This window comes from Eriocheir sinensis, chromosome 36, assembly GCF_024679095.1.
Source record: "Eriocheir sinensis breed Jianghai 21 chromosome 36, ASM2467909v1, whole genome shotgun sequence".
NCBI classification, from domain to species: Eukaryota; Metazoa; Arthropoda; class Malacostraca; order Decapoda; family Varunidae; genus Eriocheir; species Eriocheir sinensis.
In genome coordinates this window covers 15,396,436-15,421,195 of record NC_066544.1, presented here as the reverse complement: position 1 = coordinate 15,421,195, position 24,760 = coordinate 15,396,436, and the positions used below count along the sequence as shown (strand labels likewise).

At 44.3% G+C, this 24,760-nt stretch overlaps 1 protein-coding gene across 6 annotated transcripts; it reads left to right on the top strand.

Annotated features, from left to right (window-relative positions):
- LOC127007905 (enhancer of mRNA-decapping protein 4-like) lies at positions 1–24,075 on the top strand. Of its 6 annotated transcripts, XR_007760679.1 has the most exons (26): positions 2,989–3,038; positions 3,337–3,420; positions 3,716–3,921; positions 4,386–4,584; positions 4,856–5,006; positions 5,377–5,562; positions 6,166–6,281; positions 6,770–6,968; positions 7,135–7,417; positions 9,532–9,699; positions 9,890–10,077; positions 10,449–10,553; positions 11,093–11,329; positions 11,997–12,126; positions 12,765–13,446; positions 14,010–14,129; positions 14,754–14,852; positions 15,701–15,853; positions 16,558–16,703; positions 17,208–17,323; positions 17,893–18,058; positions 18,246–18,405; positions 18,827–19,031; positions 19,264–19,427; positions 19,731–22,363; positions 22,521–24,075. XR_007760679.1 is itself a non-coding variant. In XM_050879380.1 (25 exons), the coding sequence occupies exons 2-25, from the start codon at positions 3,344–3,346 to the stop codon at positions 19,951–19,953; spliced, it is 4,479 nt and encodes a 1,492-aa protein (XP_050735337.1). In that variant the 5' UTR covers positions 1–136; positions 3,337–3,343; the 3' UTR covers positions 19,954–24,075. The 6 variants fall into 6 exon arrangements, 5 of the variants coding, with proteins under 5 accessions (XP_050735337.1, XP_050735338.1, XP_050735334.1 ...); XM_050879380.1 differs by lacking the exon at positions 2,989–3,038 and adding an exon at positions 1–136 and having other exon boundaries at positions 19,731–24,075; XM_050879381.1 differs by having other exon boundaries at positions 11,093–11,317; positions 16,579–16,703; positions 19,731–24,075.
- The last annotated feature ends 685 nt before the right edge of the window (positions 24,076–24,760 follow it).

The window sequence follows — 24,760 nt, the reverse complement described above, 5'->3', positions numbered from 1 at the left end:
CAAATATGAAGATGGTCCCCCCTGCACCATGCTCGGGTCCATGGGCCTCAGAAGTGACAACCTGACCGCCGTTTGAAAATATCTCGTGTCTTTTGCCATTTCTTCGTCTTTCTCGCTACTCCCAACGGTCCACAAGGTACGGAAAGGAAGATAAATGGATGGAGATTATTTCTGGTGGATCAACAGAAGGATATGTGTAGTGTGGACATGGGAAATAGGGGTTGAAAAAGGCGGTGAGGGGCCGAGTTAGGAACACAGACCGGGTTATCTTTTATGTGTTTTGCCATTTTCTCAACTTTATCTTTGCCCCAGGAAGTGATTAAGGTACGAAAAAGATGCTAAATTAACGGAGAATATTTCTAGAGGATGAACAGAGAGAATAGTGTAGTGTGGACATGGGAAATATGGGTTTAAGTGGGCACCAGTAGGGGACACAGACCGGGTAATCTTTTATGTGTATTGCCATTTTCTCAACCTTATCTTTGCCCCAGGAAGTGATTAAGGTACAAGAAAGATGCTAAATTAACGGAGAATATTTCTAGAGGATGGGTTTAAGTGGGCGTTATGGGCACCAGTAAGCAACACAGACCGGGTAATCTTTTATGTGTTTTGCCATTTTCTCAACTTTGCCTTTGCCCCAGGAAGTGATTAAGGTACGAGGAAGAAGCTATATTAACGAAGATTATTTCCTGAGGATGAACAGAGGGAATAGATTAGTGTGGACATGGGAAATATGGGTTTAAGTGGGCGTTGTGGGCACCAGTAAGGGACAGACTGGGTAATCTTTTATCTGTTTTGCCATTTTCTCAACTTTGCCTTTGCCCCAGGAAGTGATTAAGGTACGAGGAAGAAGCTAAATTAACGAAGATTATTTCCTGAGGATGAACAGAGGGAATAGTGTAGTGTGGACATGGGAAATATGGGTTTAAGTGGGCGTTGTGGGCACCAGTAAGGGACAGACCGGGTAATCTTTTATCTGTTTTGCCATTTTCTCAACTTTGCCTTCGCCCCAGGAAGTGATTAAGGTACGAGGAAGAAGCTAAATAGACGGAGAGTATTTATAGAGGATGAACAGAGGGAGTAGTGTAGTGTGGACATGGGAAATATGGGTTTTAGTGGGCGTTGTGGGCACCAGTAAGGGACAGACCGGGTAATCTTTTATGTGTTTTGCCATTTTCTCAACTTTGCCTTTGCCCCAGGAAGTGACTAAGGTACGAGGAAGAAGCTAAATAGACGGAGAGTATTTATAGAGGATGAACAGAGGGAATAGTACAGTGTGGACATGGGAAATATGGGTTTAAGTGGGCGTTGTGGGCACCAGTAAGGGACAGACCGGGTAATCTTTTATCTGTTTTGCCATTTCTCAACTTTGCCTTTGCCCCAGGAAGTGACTAAGGTACGAGGAAGAAGCTAAATAGACGGAGAGTATTTCTAGAGGATGAACAGAGAGAATAGTGTAGTGTGGACATGGGAAATATGGGTTTAAGTGGGCGTTGTGGGCACCAGTAAGGGACAGACCGGGTAATCTTTTATGTGTTTTGCCATTTTCTCACGTTTATCTTTGCCCCAGGAAGTGAATAAAATACTAGGAAGAAGCCAAATGGACGGCGAGTATTCCTGAAAGGTTAACAGAAGGCCATGTGTAGTGTGGCCAAGGAAAACATGTGTTGAAGAAGGGGGTGTGGGCCTTATAGGGGCGGACAACTGACTGGGTTACCTCAAGTGTTGCAATATATTGGAAAAAAAGAGAAGGATAAGAATTGTAATACGAAGAACTGTACTAAGCTGAGGAATAGTGGTTTGTGAGGCAGTATGTTGAATATAAGGGAAGGAGGACTGACTGAGACACATCAAATATTATAATCATTTCCATGTGACTCGTTTGCAATCAGATATGGCCCCCTGACCCTTAATCTATGGCCATATTCTAGTTAATAATAGTAAATATGGCCCCCTAAGCCCTTAACCCATGGCCCTAATTCCATCCCACATGACTCCCCTGACAGCAAAATGGGCGTAGGTGTGAGGTCATATGTCTGGCTGGTAAATGTATAGTTTATCCCCGCCACCTCGCAATACTACATATGCTTTCTTTTAGGGTTATAGGGCAAATATACATGGACCTTGACCATAATATGAAGGTGCACATGATTAGAAATTAAACTAAACCTAAACTAACCTAACTTAAGCAAACCTAAACTTACCCAACCCAAGCAAACTTAAATTTACCTAACATGCAAACCTAAACTAACTTATCCTAACAAAGCCTAATCTAGCTTAACCAAACTTACACTAACCTAACAAAACCTAAACTTACCCAACCTAAGCAAACCTAAATTTACCTAACATACAAACCTAAACTAACTTATCCTAACAAAACCTAATCTAGCCTAACAAAACTTAAACTAACCTGTACCAAACCTAAACTAACCTAATCTAAGCAAACCTAAACTAACCCAATCTAAGCAAACCTAAACTAACCTATCCTAACAAAACCTATACCTAACCACTGCATGCCATTCATCTCTGTCACATTTGCCCTTGATCCTGTGTGGGAAAAGGGTTTAGGTTACGTCTGCATGAAAGGTTGGGTTAGCGATGCATTCTTTTCCTGGTAATGTCTGTTGCTGTGCTTGATTCTCGGCATCACTGTCTTATCAAAATGCTTGCTATCACACCAGGGCCCTAATGTTGTCATGGTAAGTTCAGGGAGGGAACAAAGCCCTCTCGTTAAGTAGATTAGATTAGGTGTGTTAATAAGTGACGAGGAGCAGAACTTAACGTTACATTCTTCCTTGAGTGTGAATGTGAAAGATCAGAAAGCCAAATATTTATCCAGTTTTTCTCCGGAAAGTTTTCATTGCAAGAGAAAAGTGGGATATTGTCTTTCTAGCACTTAGCCCATCCGCTGCGATTGGCATGGATTTGGCTTTCACTGGTAGCCTGATAACATATACTCCCAGGTCTTTCTCTGCCTCTGTGGTGGATAGTGGAGTGTTTCCCATGTGGTGTTGGTATGCTGGATATCTCCTCCCAAGGTGCATGACTTTACATTTTTCTTCATTGAATTGTAGCAACCAATATTTGTTCCATTCCTGTAGCTTGGTAATGTCTTCTTGTAGGAAATCCGCAGGCAAGGGGTTAATATTTGTTGATTTACTTATTTAATTTACTTTGTCTTGTCTAAAGGCCCATATAATTTTCTCAGGAGCATTCATTAATCCAACCAAGGCCAGTGTTGTGAAGCATGCAGGGAAAGACACTTCAGACTTGTGCTCCATACACACAGAATACTAAAGTTCTTGACTAATATTCTGCTCACTTTGTCCTCCCCAGTGTCACGATGGAGTCTAGCGGCTACGAGGAGAGCACTAGCCGCCACCAGCCCCTCCTGAGCACCAGCCAGACCACCCAGACCATGTGAGTTTGCTTTTATTTTTGAAGAATGTTTTTACCATCAACTCAGTAGGTACGTATTTTTTTTTTTTTTTTTTTTTTTTTTTTGAGAGTTTTCACCAGCCTTGTATTGTTTTATTTTGATTAATGAATAAATACAATGGTGATAATGATTGACCAACCTGTTTGTGGGTCATTTTTTTTTATATGGCTCACCTTTATTTTTGAAGAATGTTTTTGCTTTGTATTGTTGTTTTATATTATGCTTAATGAATAAATACAAAGGCGATAACTAGTGACCATCCTGCTTGTGGGACAGTACCTTTGGCGCCAACGAGGAGCGGTGGAGCAGCGCCGTGGTGGGCACCGACGTCCGGGTGGAGGTTGCCGCCACCAGCCACACCTCCGGCTCCTCCGCCATCACCACGCGCAACATCAGCAACTACTCCTGGGACCACCACTACCTTTCCGGCAGCCTGGTGGCCCAGCACTCCTCCGGCAACTATGTCGCTTATGCCATCAGGGGTGAGTGTGCCGCAGATTATGGACTTGTATCGACATATTTAGATTTTTAGATTATTATTATTGTTATTATTTTAACCTGTCTGCTGCGTTTGCCATGGATTTGGCCTTCACTGGTAGCCTGGTAACATATATTCCCAGGTCTTTCTCTGCCTCTGTGGTGGCTAGTGGAGTGTTTCCCATGTGGTATTGGTATGCTGGATATCCCCTCCCACCATGCAGCCAATAAATACTCAGGCATAACCTTCCTCATCCCTTCCTCCAGCACCTCAATAAACCAGTGAAAAAATACTCATAACCTTCCTCATCCCAAAAGACCAGTGAATAAATACTTAGGCATAACCTTACTTATCGCCCTCTACACCACATACTTAATACCGAGTCATAACCTTCCTCCTCCCTTCCTCCAGTGCCCAGAGACCAGCAAATAAACTCACGGGCATAATCCTTCTTTTCCCTTCCCCCAGCACCCCAGAAGACCAGCGGAATGGTGCGCATCATCAACAACAAGACGGGTGACCGGGGCCTCATCAGGACTATCAGGGGGATGGTGCGGGACCTTGCCTTCGCCCACATCACCAACCGCATCATCCTGGCCTTCACCGACCAGTACGGAACCCTCTACGTGTGTGAGGTCACCGACTCCTCCACCGGAACTGCCCTCAAGTGAGTGAGGAAGAGGTAGTGAGGTTGGGTTAGGTTATCATGCTTCAACAAACGCTCTAATCTCCATTGCCAGATTATTGTACTCAGAGCATAGTATTTACCGTTTTTTGACACCTAACTATTGCCAAGAAACATTAGGAATTAACTATTTTAACAATAATTATAAATGAATCTAGTTATTGGGGGCCAGGAGACAGTTTTTGGGGTCGGAAGTTGGTAAATATAAGAGGCTGAGTATGACAGTCTGGCAACATTGGCTCTAATCTTCCAGCACCGAGATCCTGGTGGAGGTGGCCAGCACGACGGAGCAGGCGAGTGACCACCACCGCATCATCTGGTGCCCGTACATCCCCGACGAGCAGGCTGGGGGCGAGGAGGGGGATGAGCCTGCCCACTTACTGGTGCTGACCCACGGCCCTTGTGTAGGTCACTCTGCCGTGTTCACCCTTCTAGCTATACTAATACTTCTGGAATAACTGTTTAAGGAATCATTTTTTACATTTTTATTACTACTGCTATTATATGTTCTACTACTACTACTACTACTACTACTACTACTACTACTACTACTACTACTACTACTACTATTACCACTACTATTACTACTGCTTCTGGAATACCTGTGCTTAGGGAATTACTTTTTTTTTCCATCATCATCTGCTTGCCTCTACTTGAGATGTGTTTAGGAGAGTTTTTCTTGTTTTTTGTGTAGCCTTTCGTTCATCTCCCTTACTGTAACAAAAATAGATAACAAGTACCACCACCACCACCATCCTCTATTTCCTCTCATAGGCCGAGATCTGGAACATCAGCGTGGTCCTTCGTGAGCACGGCGGGGGGCAGCTGAGGCGTGACCAGGTGGCGTCAGGTTACCAGTTGATGGAGCAGCACTCGGCACCCATCACCGACGCCGCCTTCAGCCCCGACGGCACTGCCCTGGCCACGGCTGCGCTGGATGGCTACGTCAAGTTTTTCCAGGTGGGGTTTTAGTCATATTCATATTTCTGTTCCCCAAGACACCTACACCCGAAATTGACCTCTCTTTTGGCCACTCTTTGCTTTTATCTTCTTTAAGGAGCAATGTTTATTGTGTTTTTTTCTACACTTGAGCCCTTAAGCTGCTTCCTTTTCTGTAAAAAAAAAAAAAAAAAAAAACATATTTGGCTAGACTTTCATAGAGTTTTAGGTATTTTCAGGGGTAGTTTTATGACGCTTCTGTGCCATGAGCCTAAATAAAACACTCATTAGAACCCAGTTATAGGGTCACATTCTTAAACATTTCTGTCCCTCAAATACACATAGTTAACAAGGCTTTTGTAGAAGTTTTGGGCATTTTCAGGGGTAGTTTTATGACCCTTGTGATAGTTTGACCCATGAGCTTACAAAAAAACACTTACTAGAACCCAGTATTAGGATCATAGTCTTATTTCTGTCCCCCAAGTACAGAGATTTGACTAGGCTTTCATTGACGTTTAGGGCAATTCCAGGGGTAGTTTTATGACCCTTCTTGTAGTTATTTAGTTAAAGGGCAACACTCGGATCATCCAACACCTGTCTCAACACCTGTCCTTCCTCCCCCAGGTGTACATGGCTGACGAGGAGAAGTCCCCGCGCTGCCTGCACCAGTGGAACCCTCACGACGGCAAGCCCCTCTCAGCGCTCTTCTTCCTCGACGACCACAAGCACCACAGCCCCGAGTATGTATTATTCACTCATGCTTTTTAATTATTATTTTATTTATTTATTTATCTGTTATGCTTACTTACTGACAAAGCTAAGTTATCCTTTAGTCCCTCCATCATAACCGCTTAATTCTCCTCTCTCAGCCATGGCGATGAAAAATACATTTCCTTGTGTTTCGTTGTGTGTTCCAAGAGGCAACTTTTAATATTGTTTTACAGGGGCAGTAATTTGCATGCATTTTTAATATTTTTTTATATATACCTTAGGTGCCTCCTTTGCCATACAATAAAAAACATAGTATGGCTTTTTTTGCCCTTTTCTCTTTTTTTCTTTCATTTTTTTCATTTTTTACTTTTGCTTTTTGCTTTTCATCTTTTCTTTTGATTAGAACACGCATTAGAATGGTCACATGGCCTCTATAACCTTGTCTGTCTGGGAATTGAAGTCACGTTTGATGATGATGATGATGATGCCATAACCCCCCCCCCCCCTCCTCCTCCAGTGTGCAGTTCTGGAAGTATGCCGTGACGGGCGCCTGCAACAACTCTGAGCTGCGGGTGTGGTCCTGCGAGTCCTGGCAGTGTCACCAGACGCTGCGCTTCGTCCCCACTCTGCAGGACCAGCCGCAGACGCCCCTCGTGTTCAAGGCTACCATGGACCCCTCAGCCAGCTTCCTGCTCCTCTCTGACATTCACCGCAGGGTAGGTGTAGGGGAAGGGCGCTTGGGCTTGTGTTGGTGAAGGGAACTTGCGTAATGATGTAGTAATTTTTTCTTAATATGTAGAAATATTCATGTACTAAAACCTTCAAATTGTAGGAGCCTCTGAGCCTGTCCACTCTTAGTAATTGTGTTTCTGCTTGTCCCAGGTGGTGTATGTCATCGTGGTGTACCAGGACGGAAACAGTGGTGGTGGCGGGAGTGGAGGCGGCGGGGGGAACAACAGCATCAGTGGAGGCATCAGCGGCGGCAACTGCTGTGTGGTGAAGAACAACAACAGCAGCAGCGTCGGGGGCAGCGCGCAGCTGGTCTCGGTGTCAGAGCTCCCTGTGCAGTACCCGGCCTTGTTCCTCTCCATCACCGACGCCGCGTGGAAGGCCTACAAGCGCTGGAAACATGACCACACGCACGACGCTTCACAGAACACGCACGGTAAGTGGTTACAATACAACTTAAGCCGTCCGCTGTGATTGGCACGGATTTGGCTTTCACTGGTAGCCTGGTAACACATACTCCCAGGTCTTTCTCTGCCTCTGTGGTGGATAGTGGTGTTTCCCATGTGGTGTTGGTATGCTGGATATCCCCTACTAAGATGCATGACTTTATATTTTTCTTCATTGAATTGTAGCAGCCACTTTTTGTTCCATTCATGTAGCTTGGTGATGTCTTCTTGTAGGAAATTCACAGTCAACGAGTTAATCTTGCTGCTTCTATGTTGTATTGAATTGGCACTATACATGAACTTAACTATATTCTATTTTCTGAGTCAAGACCTATAGTAACTGTTTTGGGTTTTATTAAGTTTAAGTTAGGTTAAGTTTAGGGTATCTTCAGACACATGATAGCTGACACCTTATGGTATAAATCAACAAAGAATGACCTCACTTTGTTGTATAGAAAGTCTCATTAGTAAGGAATCATATCTGAATTTTCTGAGTCAAGACCTATAGTAACTGTTTTGGGTACTGTTAGGTTAGGTTAGGTTAAGTTTAGGGTATCTTCAAACACTTGATAGCTGACACCTAATGATATAAATCAACAAAGAATGACCTCACTTTGTTATATAGAAAGTCTCATTAGTAAGGAATCATATCTGAATTTTCTGAGTCAAGACCTATAGTAACTGTTTTGGGTTTTGTTAGGTTAGGTTAGGTTAAGTTTAGGGTATCTTCAAACACTTGATAGCTGACACCTTATGGTATAAATCAACAAAGAATGACCTCACTTTGTTGTATAGAAAGTCTCATTAGTAAGGAATCATATCTGAATTTTCTGAGTCAAGACCTATAGTAACTGTTTTGGGTTTTGTTAGGTTAGGTTAGGTTAAGTTTAGGGTATCTTCAGACACATGATAGCCAGCACCTTATGGTATAAATCAACAAAGAATGACCTCACTTTGTTGTATAGAAAGTCTCATTAGTAAGGAAGCATTTATGAATTTTCTGAGCCAAGACCTATAGTAACTGTTTTGGGTTTTGTTAGGTTAGGTTAGGTTAAGTTTAGGGTATCTTCAAACACATGACAGCCAGCATCTTATGGTATAAATCAACAAAGAATGACCTCACTTTGTTGTATAGAAAGTCTCATTAGTAAGGAAGCATATATGAATGAGCCAAGACCTATAGTAACTGTTTTGGGTTTTGTTAGGTTAGGTTAGGTTAAGTTTAGGGTATCTTCAAACACATGATAGCCAGCACCTTATGGTATAAATCAACAAAGAATGACCTCACTTTGTTGTATAGAAAGTCTCATTAGTAAGGAAACATATCTGAATTTTCTGAGCCAAGACCTTTAGTAACTGTTTTGGGTATTGTTAGGTTAGGTTAGGTTAAGTTTAGGGTATCTTCAAACACATGATAGCCAGCACCTTATGGTATAAATTAACAAAGAATGACCTCACTTTGTTGTATAGAAAGTCTCATTAGTAAGGAAACATATCTGAATTTTCTGAGTCAAGACCTATAGTAACTGTTTTGGGTTTTGTTAGGTTAGGTTAGGTTAAGTTTAGGGTATCTTCAAACACATGATAGCCAGCACCTTATGGTATAAATCAACTAACAATGGCCTCACTTTGTTGTATAGAAAGTCTCATTAGTAAGGAAACATATCTGAATTTTCTGAGCTAAGACCTTTAGTAACTGTTTTGGGTTTTGTTAGGTTAGGTTAGGTTAAGTTTAGGGTATCTTCAAACACATGATAGCCAGCACCTTATGGTATAAATTAACAAAGAATGACCTCACTTTGTTGTATAGAAAGTCTCATTAGTAAGGAAACATTTTTGAATTTTCTGAGTCAAGACTTATAGTAACTGTTTTGGGTTTTGTTTTATTTCTACTGCTACTTACTACTACTATTATATATTCCACTACTAATACTGCCACTACTACTACTACTACTATTACTACTTCCCCTACTACTACTACAACTACTACTACTACCACCACTACTACTACTACTTCTTCTGGTTAGGTTAAGGTTCAGACACATGATAGCCGACACCTTATGGTATGAATCAACAAAGAATGACCTCAGTTTATTGTGTGCAGATGAGGAGGACATGGAGAGCCTGGACACAGTGGATGGCGTGGTGCTGCGCTGCGTCCTCATCAACACTGTGTCGCTGCAGGAGGCCACACTGAGGTTCAAGCCAGACATCCCCCTCCCTGTGCCCCCCCAGCACCACCACGACCTCAGTGTGTCGCGGGATTCCATCGGTGAGTGCGAGGAGAGGGACAGTGTGGATAATAGTGATAGATAGATAAATAGATGTAAAAAAACTAAAAAAATAAATAAGTTAGAAATCCCCTCAGGGGTTCGTGACGGGAAAAAAAAATGATCCTCCCCAGGGGTGCGCGACGGGAAAAATAATAAAGAAAAATAAATAAATAAAATCCTCCTCCCCAGGGGTGCGTGATGGGCTGACCGACCTGAGCCTGAACACGTCTGTCTCTGAGGTGGACACAGGCGGCAGTGGGGAGCGGGAGGAGACGGAGGAGGAGCAGCCCCCGCCCCCGCCACCCCCCCCTGATGCCCTCACCTCCCCCCAGAGCTCCAGCATCGCCTCACAGCACAACACACCCTCGGCCTCCCAGGTGTGTTTGTGTGTGTGTGTGTGTGTGTGTGTGTGTTTTGCTCTTCTTCTTTTTTTCCTTCTTTTTCTCTTTGTTTATTTATAGTAACCCTTTAGCTTTTTTTTTTTTTTTTTAGGGTATTTTCTAGTTAAAGGAAATATGGCAAGTACTTCCTCGCATCTTCTTTCTCTTCTTCTACTTCTTTTTCTTCTCTTTCTTCCTGTTCTCTTTCCTTTCCTCTACCTTTTCTTCCTCCTGGTATATGTTGTCTGCCTTTCCCAGTTCAAACTAAAAACATATACGTTGTCCCTTTCACCCCATCTCCAGACACCCCAATTATGATGACGTTAATGGCAATGTGCTCCTTCACCCCCTTTTTTTTCTTCCCACAGCCTCCCATGAACCTGCTCACCCCCGACTCCTTCAGCTCTCCCAGGCGGCCGGAAGACTCAGACCTTCCCGAGGAGGATAATAATGAGGAGGCAATGTCCAATAAGGTAATGTACTTATGAGACTGTGTTGGAGTGAGTGTAAGGCTTAGGAAGGAGGGAATGCAGATGAAAAAAGGAGAGAAGGGCAGAGGGCTGTTTGAGGGATTTCATTCTGTTTCTACCTCCCTTTCTATAGTGTGTCAGTCCTGTTGCTTCTTTTGTCTGGTTTTACTTGTGTCTTCCTTATACTCTTCAGATCACTTAGTTGCCTTACTCTATATGACTCCTCTCTTTCTACGTTGTTTGTTCTTCTTCCCTGACTCCTCCCTCTCCCTTCACAGATCTCCTCCAACATATATATAACACTCTATGCAACTCCTCTCTCTATACTCTCTTTCTTCAACCCCCTGACTCTTCCCTCTCCCAGCAGGTCTCCCCCAACATGTATAACACTCTAAACAACTCTTCTCTCTCTACACTGTTTCTTCATCCCCCTAACTCTTCCCTCTCCCAAGCAGGTCTCCTCCAACATATATATAACACTATACAAATCCTCTTCCTCTACACGGTTTCATCATCCCCCTGACTCTTCCCTCCCCCGGCAGGTTTCCCCCAATAAGTACGACGTGCCATTCGCCCCTGACTTCGAGAACGCCGCGCTCTCCTTGCTGCTCCGGTGTGGCTCGGGGACCCTCATGCAAAGCAGCGATTCAGAGAGCAGCAGCAGCCTCAAGATCCTGGGCTCCGTGGTCGCCGGCTCCTCCACCACCCCTCCAGCCACCTCCCTGCCTCCCCCACCCTCCAGCACCCCCCACCCAGGCTCCTTGCAGGTATTGATAGTAGTAAGTGACAGTTGTGGATGTACGTGCTTGGAAATCCGTTGTTCATGCCACTGTGACCTGTTTATAGTCATTGTCTTACTGGTACTCATTAGGTTAGGTTAGGTTAGGTTAGGTTAGGTTATTAGTGTAGTGGAATGTATGGAGATGACCAGGAGGTGTTTATTCTCACTCCGTTCAAGCCTTTTTTTATTATTTCTTATTTTTATTTTTATATTTTTTTTACGACTAAGGAGACGGCTCAAGGGCAACAAAAAGAGTGTAGGAAAGAAAGGCCCGCTACTCACCGCTCCCACAACAGACAAAAGTAAAGAGTGGCCAAAAGAGAGGTCAATTTCGGGTGGAGAGGTGTCTTGATACAGAGGACAATAATGATGTTAAACAAGAAGACAAGAAGAAGCTTTTTACTCTCACTGTGAGCTTAAGGGATTTAGGTTCTTTTCAGCCAAAGGTTCGTCGGTGAAGTAATAAGGGCAGAAGCTTTTTACTCTTGCTTCGTCTGACCCCATGACGGAAAATATGTGTTAGTAGGTTTTCTTAATGGGGCCTTCCGGTCACCCCCACCCCATAATGTAACAGGCAGGTGTTTTATAGTGGTGCCATTATGCTTCACTCAGGAACATTTTTGGCACTTCTAATCCTCTTGTGCTGAGTGACTGACATTTTCCAGGACCAGGAGGAAGTCCCCCTGGCTACGTCGGAGGTGGTGGTACCCAGTTCTGGTGGTGTGGGCCGCCCGCTGGCCAGCACCACCTCCTCCCCATCGCTGGAGGTGCAACAGATACTACACTCCCAGAATGGTAAGGCCCTCCCATGCTGTCTCCCCTCCCATGCTGTCTTCCCTCCCATGCTCTCTCCCCTCCCATGCTTTTTCCCCTCTTATGCTGTCTCCTCTCCCATGCTGTCTCCCTTCCCATGCTGTCTCCCCTCCTGTGCTGTGTTCACTCCCATGGTGTCTCCCCTCCCATGCTGTCTCCCAGCCATCCTTCTCTCTGTAATATAATTTTTTACCTCCATTTTCTTTTCTCTCCCCTGCCTCCTCCATCCTCTCATCCAAGGCTGTCCTCCCTTCTATTCTTGCTATCCCACTGTTCCTACTTCCACGTCATCATCCAGTTATCTTGTACTTCTATTCCTTCCATCCTTCCTTTCCCCCTTTCGTAACTTCTTTTTCAGTCTCCAGTTCTCCCTGCTTCTGTTTTCCTTCCCTCTTTCCTTCCTGGTCTTCGTAAGGGATGTTGGTTTGCCTTGATTGTCATTTACGTTCCCTCCTTTTATTATGTTTATTACTATTATTTATTTGTTCTTCATTCATCCTGATATGCTAAGGATTTGTGTGTCAGTTCATAAGGTTGTGTCAGTGCATCAGTGATTTTTTTTATTTTGTTCAGTCTCCCCTTTTTTAATTTTTACTCGGTCCGTTTTCTGTGATGTCCAGGGAAGAGTGAAGAGTTTGCCGACGAGGATGATGAGGACCTGAGGGCGAGGGATGAGGCAGGCATGGCAGAGGACGAGGAGGAGGGCGACGACGAGGAAGAGGAGGAGGAGGAAGAGGAGGGTGAGGAGGAGGAGGAGCCTGAAGCACACCGTCAGCCTACCTCCTCCCACTCGCACGTCCCACCCCCACCACCCCCAGACCACCAATCCCTACCCAAGCCCCCCACGGCAACCATAGTCAAGCCAGCCACGTCACTACCACAACCACCCTCCACCGTCATGGGTAAACCGAAACCACCAACGTCACTACCAACATCACTACCAACTTCCCTACCAACATCGCTACCACAACCTCCTACGTCCCTACCAACCTCCCTACCACAACCACCAACGTCACTACCAGCCTCCTTGCCCCAACCATTATTGCCGCTACCAGAGCAGTCACCAACCCAGTCAACGCAGAAATCATCACCGTCGCTTCCTCTTCCACCCCCATCATCGTCCCTGCCACAGAGCTTGCCCTCCACGCATCCACAGCCGTCATCCGCAGCCTCTCAGCCGGTGTCATCCATGCCTCCGTCTCTCAACACCCTGGCGCAGCTGACCCAGAAACAGGTGCAGTCAGGTCACCATGGTCATGAGACGTCGCTCCCCTCCGCCCCGACACAGCAGCCCCTTGACCTGTGAGTGCTGAGTCATAGAGGAGCGTTTTTTTTATAGTTATAACATAAGCATTTCAGTCTGTAGATCATGGTTCGATTTTTTTATTGAGAGGAAAAGTTTGCTGAGGTTTGTGATTTACTGTTTTAAGTAGATGGATTTGCAAATATTGAAGTTGGAATCTCATATTTTTTCTTTGATGGAACTCTATATCATGGTCTTTTAGTTGGCTATGTATTTATTTATCATTTTATCTATTGTGTATATCCCCTGCTCTGTCAGTCTACCTTTAAAAATTATTGATGCCAAGTTTTCATATCAAGACAACATTAGCTAAGAGAGTGTTCTTCTCTCTACTCTCTACCACCTCTACCAAAGCCTTGCCAAACTATCCCTTGCCTCATAACACTATCCATGAAAATACTACTAACGCAACCTCTATCAAAGCCTTGGCAGACTATCCCTAGGCTCATAAAACTACCCATGGAAGTACCCACCAACACAACCTCTACCAAAGCCTTGTCAAACTATCCCACTACCCAAGAAAATCCTACTCTTATTTTCTACTATTTTTTTTCCCCGGCAGGTTTGCGTCAGTACGGAGTCTTCCAACACAGCTGACGTGCGCCCAGCTGGAGGCAGAGATCAAAGCTGGAACGGTCAGCCCAGATACTTCGGGATCCCCTGCCGCTGTGACCCACCAAAGGTAACACATCCTCACCCTTACTCTCAGCTGTCATCACAAACTCTCATCACACACCATCCTTCAGTACACATGCATTTAGGGACTAACTGAGCAGGAACTTGAGGCTTCACAAAAGACTGGGAAAGCTTTAAAGTGTGCATTGAGGAGAAAGAGAAGGGAACATGGAGTTAGCATTGGGGATTAAGGAGAAGGCAGAAGTGGATGTGGACTTGGGCAGGCCACAATGTCCCTCAAGTACATCAGCATTCTAAGAGTAACAGATGAGGAGGTGGCAAGCTTCTTTTGGGGAATTATACACTTTTCTCTCTAAGTCTTAAATTCTCGACTGCTTTTGAGATTAGTTAGGTTCCCATTAGTGTTTCTTGCATTCATGGTACAGTAGAAACCTTGTCAAACTATCACTAGGCTCTTAAAACTACCCACAGACATACCCACCACAACAACCTCTATGAAAACCTTGTCATGTGTGGGTGTGTAAGCCTTGAAGTGTTAAAAAATGTCCCTAAGTACTTCCTCATCATCACTAGTTTATATCACACAGCAGCCCACACATTACGTCACTGCAATAAGCTTCCCAGGGCCCATTGTCTTCAGTCAACCATGAGTATATTTTCTCTCCCCCAGCAATAACTCGCAGGGTAAGGGTAGCCGAGGGTACAGCTCCAACAGCCGCCCCTCGGAGTCCCCCGCCGCAGAGCAACTCAATGGCCCCGTGACCCCAGCGTGAGTATCCCCTTGTAATATGCTTTTCATAGGCTCAGTAATAGGAATAAGAAGAAGAATAGGAATTGGTTGATGTAGCCTCATGGAAATTATACTTGACCCCTAGTTATTAATTTAGTCTTGGTACTATTCTTGTAACCTAAGTATTTATGTATTAAGGGAGGAGTATCTTGAAGTCTCTCATTTGATATTGTTTGTTAATATCTTCCTCTCCCACCTTTTAAATGAAGTGTTATTGCATTCTTTTTTCCAATTGAAATGAGTAGGAATATCCTTTTCTCTACAGTTTCCATATTTACAGCCTTCAGCCAACTTAACCTGGTAGCAGCAACGGGTCAAATTAGTGGCTTTACCGTGTAGCAGCAACGGGTCAAATTAGTGGCTTTACCGTGTAGCAGTGGCAGGCCAAATTTGTGGCTTTACCGTGTAGCAGCGGCGGGCCAAATTTGTGGCTTTACCGTGTAGCAGCGGCGGGCCAAATTTGTGGCTTTACCGTGTAGCAGTGGCGGGCCAAATTTGTGGCTTTACCGTGTAGCAGCGGCGGGCCAAATTTGTGGCTTTACCGTGTAGCAGCGACGGGCCAAATTTGTGCCATGATTTAAACCCCCAAAAATAGATGATACATAATCTGATCACAAATGCTTTGATATATATTATGAAGTGGTTTGTGTGAGGGGTGATTTTTTCTCATTTTTCTCGCTTGGAGAGACCATTAAGAAACATGATCCCCGCTGCTACCGGGTTAACTTATTGCCAGTTGAGTAAAAACATGAACTCTTAAATACTGAGCAAGCTAACACTCTCAAGCAGCTCACCACACATTTTATCTGCTCTGGGTGTTGGTACAGGGTGACGCCGGAGGATGTGGCACAGCTGCGGACGCTCATGATGGGCTGCGTGAGTGTTGCCAGGGAGGCGGGCCAGAACGCAGTCTCGCAGTCGCACATCCTTGCCGCCAAATTGGACAAGGCTCTGCACCACATGACGCAACTCTCAAAGCAGTAAGTTGAGGGAGATGCGTACCTTCTTGCACCCTCGACACGTTATCTGACTCATAGGAGGTGTTCATATAGTTACAAGTTTTATCTATCTTGTATTCTGTTTATGCTCCACTCTTCACACACGTTTCCTGAGTCTTGTTTTGATGTAGAGGTGTTCATATAAAATTCTGGAGAGGAGATTTTTAAGTAACTGCAGCCATGGTATTCTTGTGTTTTATCTTCCTTTCAAACCTATATTGTCCTCTCTTCCTCTCCCTTTCACGCACATTAACATGCCCACCTAGGAATTATCAGGACATATTTCTGGAGAGGAGTTTTTTAAGTAACTACAACCTTAGTCGTATGGTATTCTTGTGTTCTATCTTCCTTTAAAACATACATAGTGTCCTCTCTTCTTCTCCCTCACACACACACTATCATGCCTACCTAGTAATTATCAGGCCTAATTTCTGGAGAGGAGTTTTTTTAAGTAACTACAACCTTAGTCTTATGGTATTCTTGTGTTCTATCTTCCTTTAAAACATACATATTCTCCTCTCTTCCTCCCTCACACACACACTAACATGCCCATTTCTGGAGAGGAGGTTTTTAAGTAACTCCAACCTTAGTCTTATGGTATTCCTGTGTTTTATCTTCCTTTAAAACCTACATTTTATCCTCTCTCTTCTCCCATACACACTGAGAGGCCCCCGGGTAATTGTCAGGCTGAATGTCTCTTTGGCCAGGGTGGAGGAGGTGAAGGCTGCACAGTCCCAGATCCAGATGGAGCTTCCCCACGCCCTTGCTGCCTCCCTGCGGCCGGTGGTGGAGGGAACGCTGAGGAACGAGCTGAGGACGGTGCTGCTCCCTGGTGAGGCTCTTATCTTAGCAGCATTGAATAGTTTGGTGTGATTGTTGAACCAGACCCTGACCTGACCTAACCTAACCTAACCTCAGTTACCCAAATCAAGAACCTGACCTAACCTAACCTAACCTAACCTAACCTCAATTACCCAAATCAATAACCTAACCTAACCTAACCTCAGTTACCCAAATCAAGAACCTGACCTAACCTAACCTAACCTCAATTACCTAAATCAAGAACCTTACCTTATCCAACCTAACCTTACCCAACCAGACCTAACTTAAACCACTCAAAGCAGATCCTGACCTAACTTAACCTCACCCTAATTACCCAAATCAAGAAGCTGACCTGACCTCCCTAGATGCACAAATTTTTATCTTCATATGTGTAGTTAGCTAAGTATGAGTCACGTATACTGACATTCTTAACACACAACACTCACAGCATACACCATCACCACCACTACCACCTTGACCACCCCTTATTAACACACCCCGTCTCCCCCCTCAGGAGTATTGAAGAGCCTGGAGCCCCTCAACGCCCAACTTTCTCACGAGGTTCAAATGCTGACCAAGTACAGCGAGGGGCAGGTCCTGGAGGGTTTGACCAAGACCTTACATTCCAGGGTAGGTCCAATTCCTCTCCTACATACACCCTCTCACCCTGGAGCTTTTATTTCAGTTGTTTATTTGTTAGTTTTATTTCAATCATTTGTTTATTTGATGCTTTCCCTGTGGCATGTATTTTATTCTAATCACTCACTCATTTGATGTTCTCAGTGTGATATTTAGTTTTATTTCAATCAGTTGCTTTTATGATGTTTTCAGTCTGATATTTATTTTAGTTCCATCAGTCTTCATTCAGTGCTTCCAGTGTGATATTGATTTTCAGTCTATACAGCACATCAACACTGTATTAAATTTTCCTATACCTAACCTAACCTAACCTAACAAAGCCCATTAACAATCAAACCACCAGGGCAGACTTTGCTAGACGTATATATCCCACCAGTCATTCTCTCAATTGTTAGTCTATACAGCACATCAACACTATTGAATTTTCCTATACCTAACCTAACCTAACCTAACAAAGCCCATCAACAATTAAATCACTGAGGCAGACTTAGCTGGATGTATATATCCCACCATGCGATCTTCAATACTTAGTCTACACGGCATTAAATCTTCCCTTGCAGTCTTTCATGGACGGCGTCGCGAACTCCGTGGGATCAGCCGTCTCCACCACAGTCCAGACCTCCTGCCGCGACGCGTATAACAAGCTGCTCCTGCCCGGCATCAACGCCCTCACCCAGCAGATCTTCACGCAGGTCAACGAGAACTTCAGCAAAGGCACCAGAGAGTGTGAGTTGAGCATCCCTGCCATCAGTATTGTCACATGGGCTTCTACTGCCTCTAACTCTGCCTTTGTGGGATATGGAAGTCACCAAGTTTAGTCATAATGTAGGAATTGTCTTAGTACTAACAGAGCTTTAGAAAATGTAAGTGCTGAATTGTAGTGAAATGTTTGGTATTCTTGGTATTCTTACAGACCTTCAGAATGTGGAGAGCGAGGTGCAGGGAGGGCGGACGGCGGTGCAGGAGAGCATGGGGAAGGCGTCGCAGTCCCTCAGCTCGGCATGCTCCTCCCTCTCCTCTCACTCCAAGTCGCTGCAGGATAATGTCAACAAGCTCGTGTCTCAGCAGAACACGTAAGTCCCCCCTCGTTGTTGCATTATTATTATTATTATTATTATTATTATTATTATTATTATTATTATTATTATTATTATTTTTTTTTTATTTTTTTTTTTTATTTATTTATTTATTTTTTTTTTCATCAAGGGTAGGCTATATTAAGAAGAGGAAGTGGGTTAGTGGCAAAGGTACAGGTGTGGGAGAAGGAAAGACAGTAGGAATGTACAGATTTTATCTCCTGATATGAAACTAACAAGATCATTATTTATATTAATTGATGCTCATGTGATTTGTGTATTTGATGTTGAGTTTTTTATCATTAATTAAGGAAGAGAGAGGCAATAGTGTATTTATTGTGTAATTATGAAAAGGTGAACTACTATTAACTATTATAATTTTTTAGAATAACACCCAACTTTCTCTACCCCACCCCAGGCTGTCCGACTCCCTCGCCGAGCGGATACGTGGGCTGGTGCGCGAGGAGGTGGCCCACGCCCTGCAGGACCACCAGGCTGCCTTGGACGCCCGCAGCCGCGCCCACACACCAGGGCCCACGCCGCACACCCTCAACCCGAAGATGGCCCAGCAGCAGGTCCAGGGACTCATCTCACAGGGACAGTTCAACACAGCCTTCAAGCAGGTGAGGAGGAGGAGGAGGGGCAGGGAGAACTGAGTTGGAGCAGTGAGCAGGAAGAGAGAGGGTGGGTCAGGGAGCATGGAGGAGGAGGAAAGGAAGAAACAAAAAGAAATATGAAAGAAAGAAAGGAAGATAAAGAAAGAGATATGTAAGGAAGGAAAGAGAATAATTGTAAGGTATCTGATATATATTTTATTTATTTATTTATTTATCTATTTTTTATTTGCTTTTCTAGGCCCTCTCAGCGTCGGACCTCAGCCTGGTAATGTTTGTGTGCGAGCGCGTCAACCCCCAGCAGGTGTTCAACATGACGCCGTGCCCCCTCAGCCAGGACGTGCTGCTCTCCCTCGTCAACCAGCTCTCCCACGACCTCTCCACCTACACCGACCTCAAAATCAAGTAAGACATCATCACTGCCTCTCTCCCTCTTTCCCTTATTGAAGTTTTAGTGTTTGGTATGTACCCTGAAACTTCCCTTTTAACTTCTCTTTGGCTTTCCGTCACACACACTTTTTCTTATACATTTTTATTTTTTACAGTAAACAGCTCTAGGGTAAAAACAAAACAAAAAAACAACAAAATGAGCACTGTTAGTGTGTGGAGATGCTGTTGCTGTCTCACTTTGTCCCTTGTTGTCAGCTGTCAGTGTGGGTGGAGGCTGTGTTGCTGGTCGTCATCTTGCCACTCTCTCCCTCTGTTTAGGTACCTTGAGGAGGCCGTTCTGAACCTGGATGTGGCCCACCCAGTGACACGGGAACACATGGGGTCCGTGCTGCAAGGGTTCCAGCGCAATATGAACATGTACCTCCTCACCAACCCCAACCACAAGAAGGTCAAGATGCTGCTCATGGCCGTCAACCACATGGCCGCCTCGCAAGCCCGGTTGAGTGGTGGTCAGGCGGGCTCAGGGGGCGGAGGTGCATAGGGAAGCAGGGTGGTCGTTAGGTGTGTTTGAGTGTGTGTGTGTCTGTGTGTGTGTGTGTGTGTGTGTGTTTGTTAATTAGTCTTCTTTTTCTTCAGCTCATTTTCCAAGATAAGACAATTGCATTATTCACATTGCCCCTGGTGCTTTGTGTGTGTGTGTGTGTGTGTGTGTGTGTGTGTGTGTGTGCACATGTGTGTGTGTGTGTGTGTGTGTGTGCACATGTGTGTGTGTGTGTGTGCATGTGTGTGTGTGTGTGTGTGTGTGTGTGTGTGTGCACATGTGCATGTGTGTGTGTGTGTGTGTGTGTGTGTGTGTGTGTGTGTGTGTCCCACCCTCTCCATCACATTTAGCAAAAATGTAAATATCATGCACTCTGCATTTTACTTTGTATAAATGTAATTCTGTAATTGCAATTCCATCATTAAAACTTGAGTATCAACATTTAGTTACAATCCATTGTACAGTCAACTGCTTTACATTACTGCATTTTAACTTTGCAAGAAAAGGCTGTATGACAAAGCCATTTATGTTTTTTTTCCGAGTGATTCAAATTGCTTTTTAGTTATTCCTTAATATATTAATTATATTCTCAGTTCTTCGGAAAGTGGTGAGGGAGAAAGTGAGTAAGGGACGAGGAGAGCAAGCTGGATGAGGGTGGGGGGGGCGGGGTTGTCCTTCATGCACCAGTACTGTGAGTGTGTTCCTGGTCTGCTTGCTGCAGGAACAGTGTGGTGGTGTGCATGAGGGAGTCTTTTCCTGCTGCTTTATCATGGTCTGAGGCTGAAGATTTAGTCTGTTTTCTTAGGCTCAATAAACAGCCCCACCTTTGGGCTGGAGCAGGGCGACTCCACATCATCCTCACCAAGCCACACTGTTACTTGCTTGGCAAAGTGGACTTCCCATATCTCTTTCATGCGTGTGAGTGGTCTTTTTGTGATGTATGTGTAAATGAAGCACAAGTGCTTGAGGTGATCTCTTGCTTGCAAATTTCTGTAGACCAATGAGCTCCAAGGAGGACAACATTCATGTCCTGACCCTCGTAGTGGGCTGAGCATTTTCCAGACACTCAGAAAGTAGACTACCGTTCATCCCAGGAAGGCATTTTGTTTTCACCAAGGGTTATGCTTTGTGCTCTTTTAGTAAATGCAGCAGCTCCAGCATTTCTTTTTGTTTGAACAAAAGTTCATTGGTACATACCGTACAAGGATCATTCTCATGTAAAGCAGTAACTGACTTTTGAACAAATCTGATGTGGTCTTTCTTCAAGCTTGAACCTGTGTATAATGCATTGTTTCATGCTGTGAATAGGGCACTTTTTACATGCAGCATAGTGCAGCATGAGTCCATGATGATTTCTTATTTAGTTAATGTGACTGATGGTGCTACGCCCGTCTCCCGGCCCCTCACTGGTGCATCGGCAGAGGAGCTGTGAGCCATGAGTGTGTCTGGGGACTGTTGGGGGCAGGCAGGCAGGGAGTTGTCCGTCTCTTGAGGAGGAAGGGTGGGAGCCATTCATTGCAAGAGTATGTTATGTGGTAATGTTCTGTGTGTCTGTCATGGGAGGGAGCATAGGCTGGTATTTATTGTCATGAAATAATGAAAGTGTTTTATGGTAACTTACTTGTGTCTTTAGGAGGAGGCATGACTGTCTAGCAGGAAGCCTTGGTCCAGGCATACAGGCAGTATTTTTTTACTCAGTCTATGCAGAATGCTAAGTCTACTTAATGGAACCTTTTTCTTTTATTAATATTCTGGATTATTTAAGATGTATTTATGATCAGTATATCTAGTGTAGCTTCGATGCCCTCCCCTCACAGGAACTTCTGAGGGGTGACCACAGACGTGTCAATAAGTTCCCTGTTCTGCCACTCCCTCTTTGGACATTCAACACTTTGCCTGACAACTCTCTCTCCAATAACTGTTTACTCTTTACATTCAATAACTATCCTGCAAACTCTCTCTCTCTCTCTCTCACCAATACTCATTTGCTCTCCACATTCAGTACCTCATCAACCATCTCTCTCTCTCTCTTTCTCTCTCTCCAGGACTCATCTACTCTAATGATCCATATCACAGGTGGTCTTCCCAAGATACTCTCTCCCTCAATCCAGCTTATGATCATCTCTTAATACTATACTTTACTTTGTGCTGTTATAGTGGAAGGTCTATATCTACCTGTATCATTATGGGTGGAAGTGGTGGTATTGTTGTGAGTAAATCGGTCATCCTTGAAGATTCTGTGGTGAGGGAGGGAGAGGCAGTAAGTGTGGTGATGAGTGGGCGGACAGATAGCAGTATGCAGCCTCTCTTTGTGCCTGATGAGATGATGTGTGGCTGAATGAGTATGTCCTGTTCTTAGCCTGGAGTGTTGTTGAATCTGTCCTCACCACCGTTTGTCTGCCCTGAGGAGGTGATCTGTTCTGTGGCTGAATGAGTGTTGAGGAAAGCATGGAGCCTTCAGAACACTTATAGGAGATGTGTAAGTGAATGAGTGTTGGTGGAAGTCCTGTTCTTAGCCCAGAGTATTGTTGAATCTGTCCTCACCACCATTTGTCTGCCCTGAGGAGGTGATCTGTTCTGTGGCTGAGTGAGTGTCGAGGAAAGCATGGAGCCTTCAGAACACTTAAGGAGATGTGTAAGTGAATGAGTGTTGGTTGGAGTCCTGTTCTAAGCCCAGAGTGTTGTTGCTGCTTCTGTCCTCACCACCTTTCGTCTGCCCTGAGGTGATCTGTTCTGTGGCTGAGTGATCGTTGTGGGAAGCATGGAGCACACTTTTGTGAGGGTAGTCATTCGTGTGGTGATCCGGGAGGGTTGTCTCGTATCCTCTTCCTCACCCTTCTCGGCCCTCTCGTCACACGTTGAGCCTTGCTTGCCGTGGCTCAGGTAATGGTAGTGGCGAGTCTCAACACAAGTCAGCCAGGAACTCAGACAAAGAAAGTAGAAGTATTAGATTTACCAGACGTTTTGTATTTTTTTATGTCGACAATGTGAAAGTGCAGTTAAAAGTCGGTGATGTGAGATGGACGTTTACATAGATGAATATATATATACATACTATATATATTTCTAAATCAATTTCTGTGCTTCTTAGGTTGTATGTCGGTTCATCTCGTGCAGTGAAAGGAAGAATTTTATGGAAAGGATGGTTTTGTGTGTGTGTGTGTGTGTGTGTGTGTGTGTGTGTGTGTGTGTGTTAAGTGTCATGCAAACATCCCAGAACATGGAGTGAAGGACGGAACGGACTGTCTTCTTGCCTTAGGGGTGTGTGGGAACAGCGTTAGGGACGGGGGAAGGAGTAAACAAAACCAGGAGCCAATCCCACATGGCTAACTTACATATATTTGGGTAGATTTCCAGTAGTAGTTCTTAACCTGCATTCTCCCTTTGCATAGGAAGTAACACAGCATACTTTTGTGGTGTTCTTATGTATACCGTTATCTGAAGGGTTTTACATTCATACATACATACATACATACGTCTTCAGAATTTCTCATCATGTCCCTATGCCAGCCGTTCTGTGTATGCTTTCATTTCCTCTGTTACTTAAATCCATGCACTGCGCTAGGTTGATTCAGACCCTCACGATCGACACTTACTTTATTTGTACGTACGAATGGTGTATTTTTATTTTTGTACAGCAGTGGATTTTGTGTTTATTCTTAGGAGTGGAAACCATTCTGTCGGAGGTTTTGTTGCTTTCGGTGCCGTGCTGTAGGGTGACGCTGCTTGGCCTCGAATGTGATATTAGCATATGGTGGGTGTGGCCGCAGCAGCCCTCACCACCACCACCACCACCACCACACTGGCAGGTATCGTGTAGCTTCCTGTGCGAGGCTGTGGTTAATGAATCTTACGTCACCGGAAGATAAAGTTTTTTTTACTGTCATTTGGTTTAGTTTTGTTTGACTTTCAATGGGTGGGAGGGAAGGGAAGGTGGCCTCGCCCTCTCCTGTGTCTCCTCAGCAGAACATCGCCTTCAAGTTTTTATTGTTTTAGCGTTGCCCAAGTAAAGTGTTTTCATTCCTTTTGTGTCGTGGTGAAGAAAGTGTTTCTTACAATTTGCGGTCCCCTGTTTGGAAATATGAATGTATTTTTAGTTTTATGAATAAATTAATTATTTTATGTTCATGCTTTCCCTCACACCTCATCAGGACCTTCTCATGTAGCTCTCGGTAAAACACGTGATTGATGTTTACAGGTGTACAATTTGATCTTGGTTTTGTCAGACTCTTCCTCCCCTCACATCAAGTATTACCAACAGCCAAAAAGGAGATAATCAGGTTCTAATGGGTGTTTTTTTTTAGGTTCATGGTACAATTTCATCTCGGTTTAAAGTTGGTATTTTCAGATGTGTCCTCCCCTCAAATCAAGTATTACCAACGTCCAAAAAAGGAGATAATCGGGTTCTAATGGGTGTTTTTTTAGGTTCATGGTACAATTTGGACTTGGTTTAAGGCTGGTATTGTCAGACGCTCCTCCTCCCACATCAACCATCACCAAAATGAGCGTGCAGAAAGGAAGAAAGAAGGGTGATAATGCTTTAGGAGGAGGAGAGGAAAGGAGTAGGAGCAAATAATAACCTGTAGAAAGTAAAAATAACTAAAGGCGACACGAATTAAGGGAACCAGAGACAAAGAAAGGAGGAGGAGGAGGAGAAGGAGGAAGTGGTTTAAGAAAGAAAGGAAGGAAGGAATGAGGAAAGGAGCAGGAGTTAAGACGCTCCCTCTCACATCAACTATACCAAAGGGCAAAAAGGAGATAATCAGGTTTTAATGAGTGTTTTTTTTAGGTTCATGGTACAATTTCA

Bases quoted from the DNA above. Each gene is read 5' to 3' on its own strand.
- LOC127007905 (XM_050879376.1), top strand. From the start codon at position 3,004: ATGTGGTGTTGGTATGCTGGATATCTCCTCCCAAG. The intron at 10,554-11,092 runs GTAATGTACTTA...CTCCCCCGGCAG, and splicing joins AGGAGGCAATGTCCAATAAG to GTTTCCCCCAATAAGTACGA. The intron at 17,324-17,892 runs GTAGGTCCAATT...CTTCCCTTGCAG, and splicing joins CCAAGACCTTACATTCCAGG to TCTTTCATGGACGGCGTCGC.